This window comes from Gymnoscopelus braueri (assembly GCF_963280865.1).
Source record: "Gymnoscopelus braueri genome assembly, chromosome: 6".
Classification (NCBI taxonomy): Eukaryota; Metazoa; Chordata; class Actinopteri; order Myctophiformes; family Myctophidae; genus Gymnoscopelus; species Gymnoscopelus braueri.
Genome location: NC_137607.1, coordinates 10,717,029 through 10,733,562, shown reverse-complemented (window position 1 = coordinate 10,733,562; position 16,534 = coordinate 10,717,029). Strand labels below are relative to the sequence as shown.

The window sequence follows — 16,534 nt, the reverse complement described above, 5'->3', positions numbered from 1 at the left end:
TACTTGCTGCACACCAAATAAATAAATAAATACAATTTGCCGCGACACGTCTCGCAGGATGGATAAAAGGGGGATACATGGATAACTTGTCTGTGCAATGGTCTGCGTGATGCGGGACCCCCCTTCTCGTGAATGATAGGCACTCCCGACATTAACTCCAAGCATCGTCAAGAGGGCGACTCCAAACCTGACTGCTCCTGTTATCAATTGTTTGCACTATGTTGATTCTTTGTCCCTGTATAAAAGGTGCGGCTTTTATCTGCCAGATTGGGATGCTCACGGTATATTTTGCATCACATCACGGTGCGTTCATCATCGGTGACGAGTGCATGTAACGCAGCCAGCAGCTTGCTGTGTGCGACTGGCTGTGTCAGGATTCGAGGCCACACTCGCACATGTGCAGCATGCGTCCCCTCCACCTCCGCCCCATGGGTGTGTATAGGGCGCGTATGATTTGCGTGAAATTTGGATACAATCTGAAGTAGTAATATAAAACAATATGTTTTACATAAGTCGACCACCTGGTGGCGCTATATAAGGCAGATGTGAAAAATGCAGGGCATTTTTTTTGCTTGGCCTCTAGGGAGTGAGCATACAACGTTTTACGCATATCTGTGCATCGAGAGAACAAAGAAGAAAAAACGTGACAAGAAAAGGAGAGGCACAGGAAATATCAAATATCAAAGCAGAAATTGCTGATTGCTGCCAGCAGACATTTCTGTCCAATTGTGTTAATGTGTATGGACCATCACTGCGCTGCACATTTTAGATTGTGGCTTTCTCTTTTGAACGGTTCAATGGAATGTTAGGACAGCATTATAACGTCAAAACATTGTTGTTAAAATCATGAGGCAGTTTCAACCAGGGCAGCAGCTTCATAATGTAATTGTTCTGTTACTTTTTAGCACATTTGTATTAATATCCTAGCAAGAAAAAATGTTGGTTCCATGTCACATGATGTATATTGTATCTCCACATTTCAACGTTTTTATTTTCTTCCCATGAATGAATGTCCTACTTCAACATCAGACAGTATAGTGCAAAACTAGCTGAAATAGCCAATCTAAAAGCAATCTTTTAGATTGGCTAAAAGCAAACTTTTAGATTGGCTAAAAGGAAACTTTTAGATTAGCTATTTCTGCTATTATTGCTATATAATTGTATATAAAAATCATCATCTTAAAATAATCAACTTAATTTGTTTTTTAAGTCTCTCTCTCTTTAAGTTGATCTAGCAATAGCATTCACACACTGAACAACCACACTTGTGTATATGCATAGATTGCTGCAGTACTTATAACCATTAACCAAATATTGATAATACTTACGGCTCATGGCTTCAATAGAGGTATGGGAAATAATGAGACAGAAGAATAACAGTTGTTGATTTTGAATTTTGAAATTGTCACAGTGAGTGATTAATGTGCCTTAGAATGGATAGAATAAATGATAAATGATGATTCGGTGTGATATCTGTCATCAATTTTTTTTATCTATCAGTTATTTTAAAACATCTGTTACTGTTCAAATAACAACTTTATCCCTGTATGTATTGTCATGTTTCTTCAGCTGTTCATTTTTTACTAAAGTATTTTCCACAGTCTATAAATGATTATACTCTTGTATGAATCATCATGTTTTACAGATTATTCATTTGACCAATGTATTCATTCGACCAAAACTTTTGCCAAAGGCTGCACAACTAAAGAGGTATCTCTAGTATGAATCCCCATGTGCCTATTCAGGTGATTTTTTTTTAATAAAGCATTTTCCACAAACTGTGCAACTATAGGGCTTTACCCCCTGTATGAATCATAATAACACCCATGCCACCAAAGCCTTTACCACAGACTGTACAGGTGTAGGGCTTTTCCCCTGTATGGATTCTCATGTGTGTATTAAGCTGTCTATTAAGATGAAAGCCTTTAGCACAAACTCTACAACTAAAGGGCTTTTCCCCTGTATGCATAATCATGTGTTGCTTCAGAACACCCATGTCGGCAAAGCCTTTACCACGGAGTGTACAACTGTAGGGCTTTTCCCTTGTATGAGTCCTCATATGTGTCTTAAGCTTTCTATTAAGATTAAAGCCTTTAGCACAAACTTCACAACTAAATGTGTTTTCCTCTGTGTGAATTGTCATGTGTTGCTTCAGATTTCCATTAATTGTAAAGCATTTACCACAAACTTTGCAACTATATGGCTTTTCCCCTGTATGAATCATAATGTGTTTCTTCAGATCGTTCTTTTGAACAAAGCCTTTGCTGCAAACTTTGCAACTATAGGGCTTTTCCCCTGTAATCATGTGTGTCTTCAAATTGCTATTAAAATTAAAGCCCTTGCCGCAAACGTTACAACTTAAGGGATCCTCCCCATTATGACTCCCCATGGATGTTGTTTGTTGTGTTAATGTATTTGACTGTGTGTGGCTCAAATACACGTTTTCTTCCTCCATGTGTGTGTTGTGTGATTTCAGTGTGTTTAAATCTGGCTGGTCTTCCCTATTCTCCTCCCACTCATCACTGTCTTCAGTGTCAGATTCAGAACAATGTGGAGAGAGGACATTTACACCAGTAGATGGCTGTAATACTCCACTGTTCTCTACATCAACTTGTCTTTTCATGTGTTCAATTGAGGTGCTGGCTAGAGGCTCTGTCTCTCTGGAGATGTTTTCATCATCATCTTCACTTTTCACTGCTAGTAATGTCTGTGTTGACCCATCAGCATCCTCTGATCTTTGGTGTTTGTCCTCCTGTTCCTCTTTAATCTGTGGAGACTCTGGTACCTCCTGCACCAAACTGTAGCTCCACTCCTGCTGTTCATGGGAAACCTCATGCACAGAGAGGTGGAAGACATCTAGACAAAAGATGACATGATAGTTTGAATTCATATTATTTTACATGAAGTCTTTGCATCACAATTGTTTTGCCATGTTTATATACAAGTGTTACATGCTATACTAGATTATATTAGATTATACAGACCATGTTTATGGTTTATCAAAGACATTTGGTAACAGTTAGTGGAACTTACTAGTACTAATACAAGTCAGTAATGTAATTTATCCAAATCGATCTCACCAATGGCATTAGCTGCAGTTATGTTTAAACTTCATCATCTTACAACAGTCAGCTCAGCATGTTTGACCTTCTATAGTTATTTTATAGTTGTAGTTACAGTACATTGTAGTTAAACCTACACTATACTCCAAACACTGTACTCTAACTCTACTCTACTCTCTAACTCTATAATCAAATAATTATGTATTTAGAACAAAGCTGTATTCAAACCAGTGTTACTAACTATGTTACGGTATGGATTTATAGCGATTTAACCAACCTGCTTTGTGTACTTTAGCGTCAGGTTTTATTCCAATATCCAGTTGTCTGTGTTGGCGGTCAATCTCTTGCTTGAAACGGAAAGCTTGGTCCTCGTACTCAGTTATAATTCTTCCAACGATCCCAATTATCTCATGGACAGCAGCTGCAGAGAGTTGCTTGTTTACCAAGGACTTCAGTGTTTGCAGTAAAGCCCTATAGCTATCCATGTAGTCAGCTCTCTGTGTTCTTGATCCAAGTAAACCAACGATAAGTGGAAAACAGTTAATTGGTCGACTGCACCCTCACTGCTGGTCCGAAAACTCTAATCCTTAGTTAAATCCAGTACAAAACAATGATCAGAGCAAAAACGAGATACCTGTCTACTTCACCTAGTCCTGAAGAGGAAGTTCAGCTCTCACCAATTTACAAGGATTAAAGTGTCACCAAATAAAGCAGAGCCCAGTTAAATACTCACATAGTAGGGGGGTGGGACAGGCTAAGATTAGGCAAAAACTGGCACAAACTGGTCAGTTAACTGCCCTCCCCTTAGCCCTTATAGGCATAGAGCTGTGGCTATAACCATGATATAGCATGAGCATATTATTGCATTTATACAAGTTACAGACATAAAAGATAACATATGATGTTTTAACCCTTGCATTGTGTTAGAAACCTGCTGACACCTTCGGCGTTAACAGGTCAGACTCAGCCCAAAATACAAAATATTTCCCCCGTCTTGTTTTTCTCCCCCACCTCATACTGACTTGTTATGCATTCATATCCATGTAAACACTATTTAAAATATTATTTAGGGTTAGGGTTTCATCTTTCAATATAGCTTGCTTTCAATTAAAAACACGTACAAATTCACTCATTACATTTCCTATAATGAAGAAAATGGATAATCATGTTATTGGGCTATAATAGACTAATACTAGAACACACTTCCACAAAATAAATCACTTGTTTTCTAACTTAATATTATTAACAATGGTGACATCTGTGGTGTTACGGGTCAAAATTGACCCATATACAGTAAAGAAGGTGAAGTAATTTGTTTTTCATGAACCCAAACTTTATTTTACTCTTACTACTAATAGCAAATGCAAATTGAGGACAAGTTTCTCTCTCTCTCAAACATATAAACATTGAATATCGACAATTTGGGGGGAATTGAGCCACACTTCCCTCCTGTGTCATATTTGACCCGTAACACCACAGATATCAATTTTTTTATATCATCATAATTAATTAAAATGGTGAAAATGTATGTTGTTGCGTTAAAATGGCTGTTTCTGAGGATATTATGAAGTAAATGAAGAAATAAAGAAATGTAAAGGGTACTTTGTAACTATTTCAACTTAAAATCAGGTAAAAAAAATTACCACAATGGAAGGGTTAAAATAGATGTTATGGAATTATGTCTCAAAATAAAAAGTAAATAAAAACATCTTCTTGTGGATCTTGGGATCCACATAGAACCATGAAAGAAGAACAAGGAATAGGGAGAGTTCCTTTAAATCAATGATTCTGATCCCTTTTTAATCCAAAGACAGCTGTCGAGTGGAAAAAATGTACTATTATAATAGTGCATAGAGTTTATGCTACTTGAAGATTGGTTAATCCTAATCTGTGTACAATTATGCTATTTTTTTTGGCAAATGGTTGCATTTTGAACTACAAAAGTAAAAGTACTATGTAAAATACTACGGCACAACATGAGGATCGAGTGAAGACACAATATGTTACTTGTCATAATTGGGGTTGGGGTGCGCTGGTTTCAGCGCTGGTTACAGCGCACCCAACCCCCTCTTTTGTGTTGGCTAGTGAGGCACGTCCTAGCGAGACCTGACAGAATGGGTTTCATTTGGAGCCAGTATGACGTCTGGAGCCAGTGTGAGTCGTCTGTTAAAGGGTCTAACACATGGTTTTGGATTGTTCTTTTATAAAGATCCTCTTAATTGTACATTGACTATCTATTTAAATGTTAAAGAGACTGCAATAATTGTTTGATATGTATATGGGGAACATTACTGAAATGGCTGATACTGCAACACAGCAGTGATACATCATTCTATACACATTCTAGCATTTACTGGCTGAATTGCATGTCAATGGTAAAGCTATAGAGTAGACCAAGCAATTGCAAATGACCCACCATCATTACACACTATTGTTCCGTACATACAAAACCATGAAACTCACACCTTCAATTACAATGAGGTTGTGCTGATTGTCTGACTGAATTACATCTGAATAGCAAAGCTATTGACCATTCAATGAAAATTGGGTAAAACAATGGTGAAATAGCAGGCATACTATATTTACATTAAGCAGATTTTTTTTTAAATATTTAACTGCAAATAGAAATGTAACTGGTGCAGGTAATGGTAAAGCTGAGGAAAGACAATGATCTAAAGCACAAATTGACAATATCATTAGAAAAAGAGAAAAAAAAGCATTGGCCTGCTTTTTCACCACCAGCCTACATTGCTACATTGTTCTTCTAAAGTCTTATTCATTAAATGTTGGTAACAACAGGGATGACTCTCAAATTCCCTACTGGCTAAAATATGTAATTGTAATATATTTGTATAATTAGCCATATAGTCTATAGCCATTTCCCATGGCCTAATGTTATAGACAAAATGTTGATCTCATATGGACTAGAAGAAGTAGTCAAATGTTTGACAGTTGCTTTAAAAATATATTATATTTGATTTGAGTAGGGAGTAGAGTTTTGTTTGTTGTTTAGACTTGCAGTGATGTGAAGGGTAAAGTGGAGGCCTTTAACCAACAATTGTCCAGTTTCTCTCTAGTATTCGTATGACCAACCCTACTCTCTGATCGGGCCATCAAACACATCCTAGGTGAGTATTTGGCAGGGCTCTGTTTTGTTTGGTGACACTTTAAGCCAAACAAACCTCTTACAGGGCCAGAAGGACATTTAAGCAACGTTTCTGTGAGCACTGTGATCGCGTTGTTTCACACTCATCATTATTCAATCACAAGAAGGTATATTTGTACGATGGAGTATGGCACAGAAAGAACAATGTTGTGCCTCAAATAAACTAGGATAACAGGTTAACAATTCACATATAATCTGTCTAAATAACATGCTATAAAAAATGTAATTCTCAACATTTCTGGTTAAGAAAATCGAGAGAGAAAAGGTGACAAGAAGGAGAGGCACAGGGAATCTCAAATGACAGAGCAGAAATAGCTGATTACTGCCATGGAGCATGTATGGACCATCACTGCACTCCCAACATACGTTACAACTTCATGCACATTTAAAAGAAAATTTTAGATTGTGGCTTTCTCTTTCAAACGGTTCAATGGATTAGGACAGCATCATAACATTAACAGTTCAATGGAATGTTAGGACATCATCGTAATATCAAAAGAAACATTGGCGTTCAAATCATGAGGCAGTTTCAACCCGGGCAGCAGCTTCATATGTCATTGCAAATTAGTCTGTGACTTTGGTGCAGATTTGTATTAATATCCTAATAAGAAAATATGTTGGTTCCATGTTGTTGCCGCCTGGAAGAAACCTTGTATCTCCATATTTCAATGTCCTACTTCGTAATAAGACAGTGTAGTGCAAAACTATCTGAAATGACGTGTCCATGTAGGCTATGAGTATTGAAAGAAACATAACATACTTGGTGATAACAAAGGGGATACATTGGTTTAAATGGTGGTTGAATATTTAACACCTATATACAGAAAATATGTTTTGTTTTGTTTTGTTTTGATAAATATAGCCATTCATTTTCTGTTGTCAGGGTTAATTTCATGTGGGGGAAAGCAGCATGGTGTAAAAGTTCTAGGAAGTGATAACTGGTTGAATACGATTTCTGAACGATTGGGACCAGTTAATCGGTTCAGGACTATAAAATAAGACATATGAAAGGTTGTTTTCTAATCACTTGTTTTTCGATGTGCACACTGTATAATTAGTGTAAGGCATCTAAACAGCGACATGTATTGTTTCTGGCTCAGCAGTATCGCAATATTTGGTTGTCAGGCTGTCAATGATGGACAGTCTTGCGATACTTGCGGGACATTCATAAACTTACTCTGCTCTGTAGAAAGGTATACAGTGTACACATCGAAAAGCAACAATGTGTGTCTTTCTTTTATTTTCCTGGAGTTTTGAAGGTTGCAGTAGTTCATAAATAGTGTTTGTTCTAAGCTGGTCCACCTGGCCCTCATTGACTCCAATGTATTCCACGGCTGCAGTTTTCCTCCCAGTGCGACAAATCTGCCGGCTGGAATTGCTGGATAGTGAAAATGACCTTCTTTTTATTTACCTTAACACGTTCCCGGAAGTGCGGGGGCTGTGGTTCCATTTTGGCCATGAAAGAGTGTTTGGTGTGGTTTCACAGAGAGACTTTAAAGTCTACATTGTTATCCACATCTGAACTTTGAACCATTGAATAGTGTGTTCGATACATGTTAAGATCTAACTAAGGGTGGATATTATTAACTGAAACTGAACAAATGAATCTCCTAGGGCCCCCTGACAGAGAGGTTGGGTGAGAGGAATATATATTTTTTCTTATGCAATTCATTGGTGTTTTATTTTTTTACTTTGAGGATTACCTGATGGTAGGACGGACAGAAGATCTTTAGTTTTTGTCGGATATTACTGGATTACTTTGGGAAATATTTTCATTGGAGTCATGTAAGGAGCATTAAATGAACTTTAATGAACAGAAAAATGGACACAACATTTATATTTTTCTGTTCACTTTTCAGTTTTGTGTGTTCCTTTTAGTCTGCAATACTGGATTTAACTAGAAAAAGTGCTCCTCGGAGCACAGGTCCGCCAGGTCAGGTACGTTATTGTGGCCTCCTGGTGGCGCTATAATAGGCCAATGTGAAAAGGGTGCCATTTATTCTTAGGTCTTTCACGGCAATCAGACACTGCATTCATGATTTGAGGCATTTTGTTCCAAAAATGTGTTTTGCTAAATTAGACCTGCTGGTGGCGCTATAACAGGCCAATGTGAAAAGGGTGGCATTTCTTCCTCGGCCTAGTGGGAATGTGCGTGTGAAAATTCACGGAAATCGCAAGCTGCGTGCATAGTTTGAGGCTTTTTGTTAAAAACGGACCAATCCTGCAAACTTTGGAAGCCAACCATAGGCAATGAGGATGGAATATGGGAAATCGGACAGATTTGTGTTGATCACATGACTATAGAGATACTGTGAACCGATTTGCATGACGTTTGGATAAAATCTGAAGGAGTAATGTAAAAAAAAAGGGTTTTGCACAAATCGGCCTCCTGGTGGCGCTATAACAGGCCCATGTGAAAATTGGGGTAGAGGTTCTGAATTGGCATCCCGGGAGTGTGTGTGCACAGTTTCGGAGCGACCGGGCCAACGGTGCCAAAGATTAGCTGCTAACACACAGACAGGACACACGGACGGACGGACGGACAGGGGCGAAAACATACTCTCTCGCCATGCCTTTCGGCCTGGCGGAGACAATTACAGTGAAAATGTTTAGCTAATTTAGGGGGGAAAGTAATACATAATTAAAGACATTGAATGATTTATGTGCCTTCAAAATGTATGGAATAAATTATCATTCTGTGTAGCCTAATATCTGTCCGCAAAGATGTTCTCTTAAAAAAAATGTGTTACTGTTCAATTAACAACTTTCTCCCCGTAAGTATGTCATGTTTATTCAGCTTTTAATGTTTACTAAAGTATTTTCCACAGACTGTAAATAATGTTCCTATTTTATGAATTATCATGTTTTACAGATTATTAATTCGACCAAATCATTCATTAGACGAAAACCTTTTCCACAGTTTGCACAACTAAAAGGGTTTCCTTGTATGAGTCATCATGTGCCTTTTATGATTACCCATTTTAATAATACACTTACCACACATTGTGCATATATACCCGTGTATGAATTATCATGTGTTGCTAAAGAACACCCATGTCACCATAGCCTTTACCACAGACTGTACAACTGTAGGGCCTGTATGAATCATCGTGTGTCTTAAGTTCTCCATTAAGATTAAAATCTTTAGCACAAACTGCACAACTAAAGGGATTTTCCTCTGTGTGAATCATCATGTTTCTTCAGATTTCCTTTAAGATTAAAGCCTGTGCCACACACGTTGCAACTATAGGGCTTTCCCCTGTATGAATCAGAATGTGTTTCTTCAGATCATTCCTTTAAACAAAGCCTTTGCTGCAAACTGTGCAACTATAGGGCTTTTTCCCTGTGTGAATAATAATGTCTTTCTTCAGATCATTCCTTTAAACAAAGCCTTTGCTGCAAACTGTGCAGCTATATGGCTTTTCCCCTGTATGAAACATCATGTTTCTTCAACTTACTATTGCAATTAAAGCCCTTGCTACAAACTTTACAACTAAAGGGATCCTCCCCAGTGTGACCCCTCATAGATGTCTCATCACTGTCCAGTAGATGTTTGTAATGCTCCTCCGCTCTTCACATCAGCTTGTCAATGTGTTCAAATGAGGTGCGGGCTAGAGGCTCTGTCTCTCTGGAGATGTTTACATAATCAACTTCACTTTTCACTGCTAGTGATGGAGATGTTTACATAATCAACTTCACTTTTCACTGCTATGTCAATTGTTTTCATATACTCAACATAGTTGATCTACTTGTATATCAGCTGTTTTCTTTGCCCAATGTTCACCCTAGAATATGGATGCAAGGGTTCATGTACATATATAGTGGTTTTTTTTTAGCTCCCTCCACAGCACAGCATGACTCAGCACATAAGTGGGGAATCACTAACTGTAAAACTTCCAACTGCGATTTTGGGTTGTGTCAGTGAAGGAGGAATACCAAGGTTTGTCTCTATTTTAGTTTGAGCAGGAGACCTATCCTGTTAGATCCAGCGCTCTGCTGATAGGTGGAGGGATCAGAGCAGCGGCTACTACCCTTTGCTCACTGGACATAAAATTGAAGGTTGCACATGCATTAGGCGTGTCCTGAACCTCCACAGCAATGCCTTTACTCTTCAGAAGGGCTAGGACGTTGGGATCAATCCGTTCGATCCGAGCTCCTGTCCCCAGCACAAGAATCTCTATCCGTGGCTCCAGTGTGTGAAAAAGTGAGACACTCTCTTCTGTGATGTCTATATGACTGCCGACATGCCACTGTAGGACAGCTGGAGGCAGTAAAGCGCAGGGCCCAAACACTTTGTTGCCATCAATGTTAAATCCTCTGGGACTGTAGCTATGGATCATGACCCCACCGCCTGGCTCCTTCTGCATGACAGACACAGTGGTGTGCTGGTACATCTCGTCATCGCTAGGACCAAGTCTGTGACCCCGAGACAGAATGAGAATTGAGAAAACAGGGGAGACTCGAGGGGAGATGATCAAGCTCTGGGCTGATCTTTGCAGGACTCTGGCACACAGCATGTTGTTGTTGATGGAGTCTCTTATTCCTTCCAGCTTTAGACGCTAAATAAATTTGATCTGACCGATACGCCCATGTATAGGCAGATTTGGTTGTCGAGAGCCACAGTTCCAACCGCTATGCCCATATATGGGCATACTGATGGGGTGACATCTATGGGCATAAAAGGGACATGGACATACATTAGAGATATCCATATATGGGACAAAATCAGACGAGCGCAAAGGGTACTCTGACAACGGGTACAAGGGGCACCGATTTAGTCTTATCATCATCATACTGTTAAGCCATCTCCCTGTCCATTAAAATAATTATCTGTGTACATAATCTGTGTCCGGGGAGCAATAGACCAAATGGTCCCAGATTTGGGGTGTGAGCTTCAGATGAACCCTTGATGGAACGTGCCAAACGAGAACCAAAACACCTAGTAGACAATAAAGGTGCGAAATATCTGAATGTACGTAGTGTATGTGTGTACGTCTGTCTGTGGTCCACGTATCTCAAGAACCGTCAGACCGACCCAAGGAAGTGCCTTGCCAAACGTTTTTAATCACATCATCATGCTTACATTACAATTATGAAACCAATTATTCATTTATTTTTACCCCTGAAATGATGAATTATGCATTATGAACTCATGACCATACATTACATTACAGTCATTTAGCAGACGCTTTTATCCAAAGCGACTTAATAAGTGCATTCAACATAGGTAGGGAACAAAACTACTAATCACCAGAAGTCTTAAGTGCATTTTCTGTTAAAACAAGCAACCAAGAGTATACCTAGCCCTAAGGCAAAGGTGCAATATATCAGCTACCTACTTTCTTAAACAGATGAGACAAATGGCAAAATCAAATGAGCAAGAGCTAAAACAAATAAGTGTATCGACTAAACAAGATCCAATAAAACCATACAACAATAAAACAAGAGTTCGTACAACTAGTTAACAACAAGTAGGCAAGGCGAAGAGGAAGGGTAGTGTTTCCTGAAGAGGTGGGTTTTGTTGGTGAGATGGGCAGTGACTCTGCTGTCCTGACATCAGTGGGGAGTTCATTCCACCACTGTGGGACCAGAACAGAAAAAAGTTGTGACCGTGTAGATCGGCCAGAAGGACCCTTGAGTGATGAGGCAATCAGTCGCCCGAGGTGGCAAACCAAAGTGGTCGGGCAGGGGTGTAAGCATCGACCATAGCCCGGAGGTAAGAAGGAGCTGTTCCTTTCACTGCCCTATAGGCTTGCACCAGGGTTTTAAACTGGATGCGAGCCGCTGGAATTTTTGTATTTTAGAATGTTTTGTATTTTAACAGTAACAGCACTTATTAAACAGCAACCTTCTTTCCTGACATAAATCTATACGGGCAATTTTGACCCCTAATACCACAGTCACTATTGTTGTCTCCGCCAGGCCGTAAGGCATGGGGAGAGAGTATGTTTTTCACCCTGTCCGTCCGTCCGTCCGTCCGTCCGTCCGTCCGCTGTGGACAGCTAATCTCTGGCACTGTTGGCTTTATCGCAGCGAAATTGTGCACACACACTCCCTGGATGCCAATTCAGAACCTCTGCCCCAATTTCTTTGTTGCCAGACCCAGGGGGTCTGCCTACAGGAGGCTTTGTCGGTCGGTCGGTCGGTCGGTCTGTCCCTCTTTTCCTACCTGTCCCCTTGATTGGCCAAGCTTCGCGTGATCTGATCTTCAGATTTCAACCACTAGGGGTCTGGCAGTGCTCCGAGGAGCACTTTTTCTAGTTCCCATGGGCCTGTTATAGCGCCACCAGGAGGCCGCTTTTTGCAAAAAAAAAATTTGACAGTACTCCTATTTTGTCAGAGGAAGAAATGCCACTTGAACATTTTCAAATCAGCCTCATGATGGCGCTATAATAGGCCGATTCGTGTTTTTACCTACAACTGCACCGATCTGTGTAAAACTTTGTCTGTGCACTCCCTATAGGCCAAGGAAAAACCTTTGCCCTGCATTTTTCACATCTGCATTTTATAGCGCCACCAGGAGGCCGACTTATATAAAACAAAGTTTTTTATATTACTCTTTTATCCAAATTTCACGCAAATCGGTAGACATGATCTCTATAGTCATGTGATCATGACGGATCTGTTAGATGTTTCATATTCCATCCTGATTGGCTACGATTGACACCTAAAGTTTGCAGGAGTGGCCCGTTTTGAACAAAATGTTGCAAATCATGAACGCAGCGTCCGATTGCGGTGAAACTTTGCACGCACATTTGCACTAGGTTGAGGCCACAAATGCCACCCTTTCAACATTGCCCTATTATAGCACACCAGGAGGCCGATTTTTGCAAAACATTTTTTTTCAATATTACACCTATACAAATGTCCAAACATCACGCAAATCAGTACAAATTATCTCTTTAGTTAAGTGGTCAAGACTGATTTTTCATATTCCAGCCTGATTGGCGAATTCCGAACATTGCTGGCCCACACTAACCTACCTGACCTGGCGGAGACCTGTGCTCCGAGGAGCACTTTTTCTAATTGAGCATTTTATTTTCTTGACAATTTATTTTTGGAAGTGTGTTCTAATATTAGTCTGTTATAGCCAGATAACATCATTATCCATTGTCTTCATTACATTTTTATAATTGAAAGAGTGCTATATTGAAAGATGAAAGGTCCAAGGGGCCCCCAAAATAATATTTAAACAGTGTGTACATGGATCAATCCGTTCGATCCGAGCTCCTGTCCCCAGCACAAGAATCTCTATCCGTGGCACCAGTGTGTGAAAAAGTGAGACACTCTCTTCTGTGATGTCTATATGACTGCCGACATGCCACTGTAGGACAGCTGGAGGCAGTAAAGCGCAGGGCCCAAACACTTTGTTGCCATCAATGTTAAATCCTCTGGGACTGTAGCTATGGATCATGACCCCACCGCCTGGCTCCTTCTGCATGACAGACACAGTGGTGCGCTGGTACATCTCGTCATCGCTAGGACCAAGTCTGTGACCCCGAGACAGAATGAGAATTGAGAAAACAGGGGAGACTCGAGGGGAGATGATCAAGCTCTGGGCTGATCTTTGCAGGACTCTGGCACACAGCATGTTGTTGTTGATGGAGTCTCTTATTCCTTCCAGCTTTAGACGCTAAATAAATTTGATCTGACCGATACGCCCATGTATAGGCAGATTTGGTTGTCGAGAGCCACAGTTCCAACCGCTATGCCCATATATGGGCATACTGATGGGGTGACATCTATGGGCATAAAAGGGACATGGACATACATTAGAGATATCCATATATGGGACAAAATCAGACGAGCGCAAAGGGTACTCTGACAACGGGTACAAGGGGCACCGATTTAGTCTTATCATCATCATACTGTTAAGCCATCTCCCTGTCCATTAAAATAATTATCTGTGTACATAATCTGTGTCCGGGGAGCAATAGACCAAATGGTCCCAGATTTGGGGTGTGAGCTTCAGATGAACCCTTGATGGAACGTGCCAAACGAGAACCAAAACACCTAGTAGACAATAAAGGTGCGAAATATCTGAATGTACGTAGTGTATGTGTGTACGTCTGTCTGTGGTCCACGTATCTCAAGAACCGTCAGACCGACCCAAGGAAGTGCCTTGCCAAACGTTTTTAATCACATCATCATGCTTACATTACAATTATGAAACCAATTATTCATTTATTTTTACCCCTGAAATGATGAATTATGCATTATGAACTCATGACCATACATTACATTACAGTCATTTAGCAGACGCTTTTATCCAAAGCGACTTAATAAGTGCATTCAACATAGGTAGGGAACAAAACTACTAATCACCAGAAGTCTTAAGTGCATTTTCTGTTAAAACAAGCAACCAAGAGTATACCTAGCCCTAAGGCAAAGGTGCAATATATCAGCTACCTACTTTCTTAAACAGATGAGACAAATGGCAAAATCAAATGAGCAAGAGCTAAAACAAATAAGTGTATCGACTAAACAAGATCCAATAAAACCATACAACAATAAAACAAGAGTTCGTACAACTAGTTAACAACAAGTAGGCAAGGCGAAGAGGAAGGGTAGTGTTTCCTGAAGAGGTGGGTTTTGTTGGTGAGATGGGCAGTGACTCTGCTGTCCTGACATCAGTGGGGAGTTCATTCCACCACTGTGGGACCAGAACAGAAAAAAGTTGTGACCGTGTAGATCGGCCAGAAGGACCCTTGAGTGATGAGGCAATCAGTCGCCCGAGGTGGCAAACCAAAGTGGTCGGGCAGGGGTGTAAGCATCGACCATAGCCCGGAGGTAAGAAGGAGCTGTTCCTTTCACTGCCCTATAGGCTTGCACCAGGGTTTTAAACTGGATGCGAGCCGCTGGAATTTTTGTATTTTAGAATGTTTTGTATTTTAACAGTAACAGCACTTATTAAACAGCAACCTTCTTTCCTGACATAAATCTATACGGGCAATTTTGACCCCTAATACCACAGTCACTATTGTTGTCTCCGCCAGGCCGTAAGGCATGGGGAGAGAGTATGTTTTTCACCCTGTCCGTCCGTCCGTCCGTCCGTCCGCTGTGGACAGCTAATCTCTGGCACTGTTGGCTTTATCGCAGCGAAATTGTGCACACACACTCCCTGGATGCCAATTCAGAACCTCTGCCCCAATTTCTTTGTTGCCAGACCCAGGGGGTCTGCCTACAGGAGGCTTTGTCGGTCGGTCGGTCGGTCGGTCTGTCCCTCTTTTCCTACCTGTCCCCTTGATTGGCCAAGCTTCGCGTGATCTGATCTTCAGATTTCAACCACTAGGGGTCTGGCAGTGCTCCGAGGAGCACTTTTTCTAGTTCCCATGGGCCTGTTATAGCGCCACCAGGAGGCCGCTTTTTGCAACAAAAAAAAATTGACAGTACTCCTATTTTGTCAGAGGAAGAAATGCCACTTGAACATTTTCAAATCAGCCTCATGATGGCGCTATAATAGGCCGATTCGTGTTTTTACCTACAACTGCACCGATCTGTGTAAAACTTTGTCTGTGCACTCCCTATAGGCCAAGGAAAAACCTTTGCCCTGCATTTTTCACATCTGCATTTTATAGCGCCACCAGGAGGCCGACTTATATAAAACAAAGTTTTTTATATTACTCTTTTATCCAAATTTCACGCAAATCGGTAGACATGATCTCTATAGTCATGTGATCATGACGGATCTGTTAGATGTTTCATATTCCATCCTGATTGGCTACGATTGACACCTAAAGTTTGCAGGAGTGGCCCGTTTTGAACAAAATGTTGCAAATCATGAACGCAGCGTCCGATTGCGGTGAAACTTTGCACGCACATTTGCACTAGGTTGAGGCCACAAATGCCACCCTTTCAACATTGCCCTATTATAGCACACCAGGAGGCCGATTTTTGCAAAACATTTTTTTTCAATATTACACCTATACAAATGTCCAAACATCACGCAAATCAGTACAAATTATCTCTTTAGTTAAGTGGTCAAGACTGATTTTTCATATTCCAGCCTGATTGGCGAATTCCGAACATTGCTGGCCCACACTAACCTACCTGACCTGGCGGAGACCTGTGCTCCGAGGAGCACTTTTTCTAATTGAGCATTTTATTTTCTTGACAATTTATTTTTGGAAGTGTGTTCTAATATTAGTCTGTTATAGCCAGATAACATCATTATCCATTGTCTTCATTACATTTTTATAATTGAAAGAGTGCTATATTGAAAGATGAAAGTAATATTTAAACAGTGTGTACATGGATATACATGCATGACAAGTTAGCTATGAGAGGGGAAAAAAAGTAATAATGA

At 40.3% G+C, this 16,534-nt stretch overlaps 1 protein-coding gene across 1 annotated transcript; it reads right to left on the bottom strand.

Moving 5' to 3' along the window:
• Window positions 1-10,199: 10,199 nt before the first annotated feature.
• Window positions 10,200-10,745, bottom strand: LOC308086774 (NADH dehydrogenase [ubiquinone] 1 alpha subcomplex assembly factor 3-like; the record flags this gene model as incomplete). Its single annotated transcript, XM_080430424.1, has 1 exon — window positions 10,200-10,745. The coding sequence occupies one exon, from the start codon at window positions 10,743-10,745 to the stop codon at window positions 10,200-10,202; it is 546 nt and encodes a 181-aa protein (XP_080286550.1).
• Between the last annotated feature and the right edge of the window lie 5,789 nt (window positions 10,746-16,534).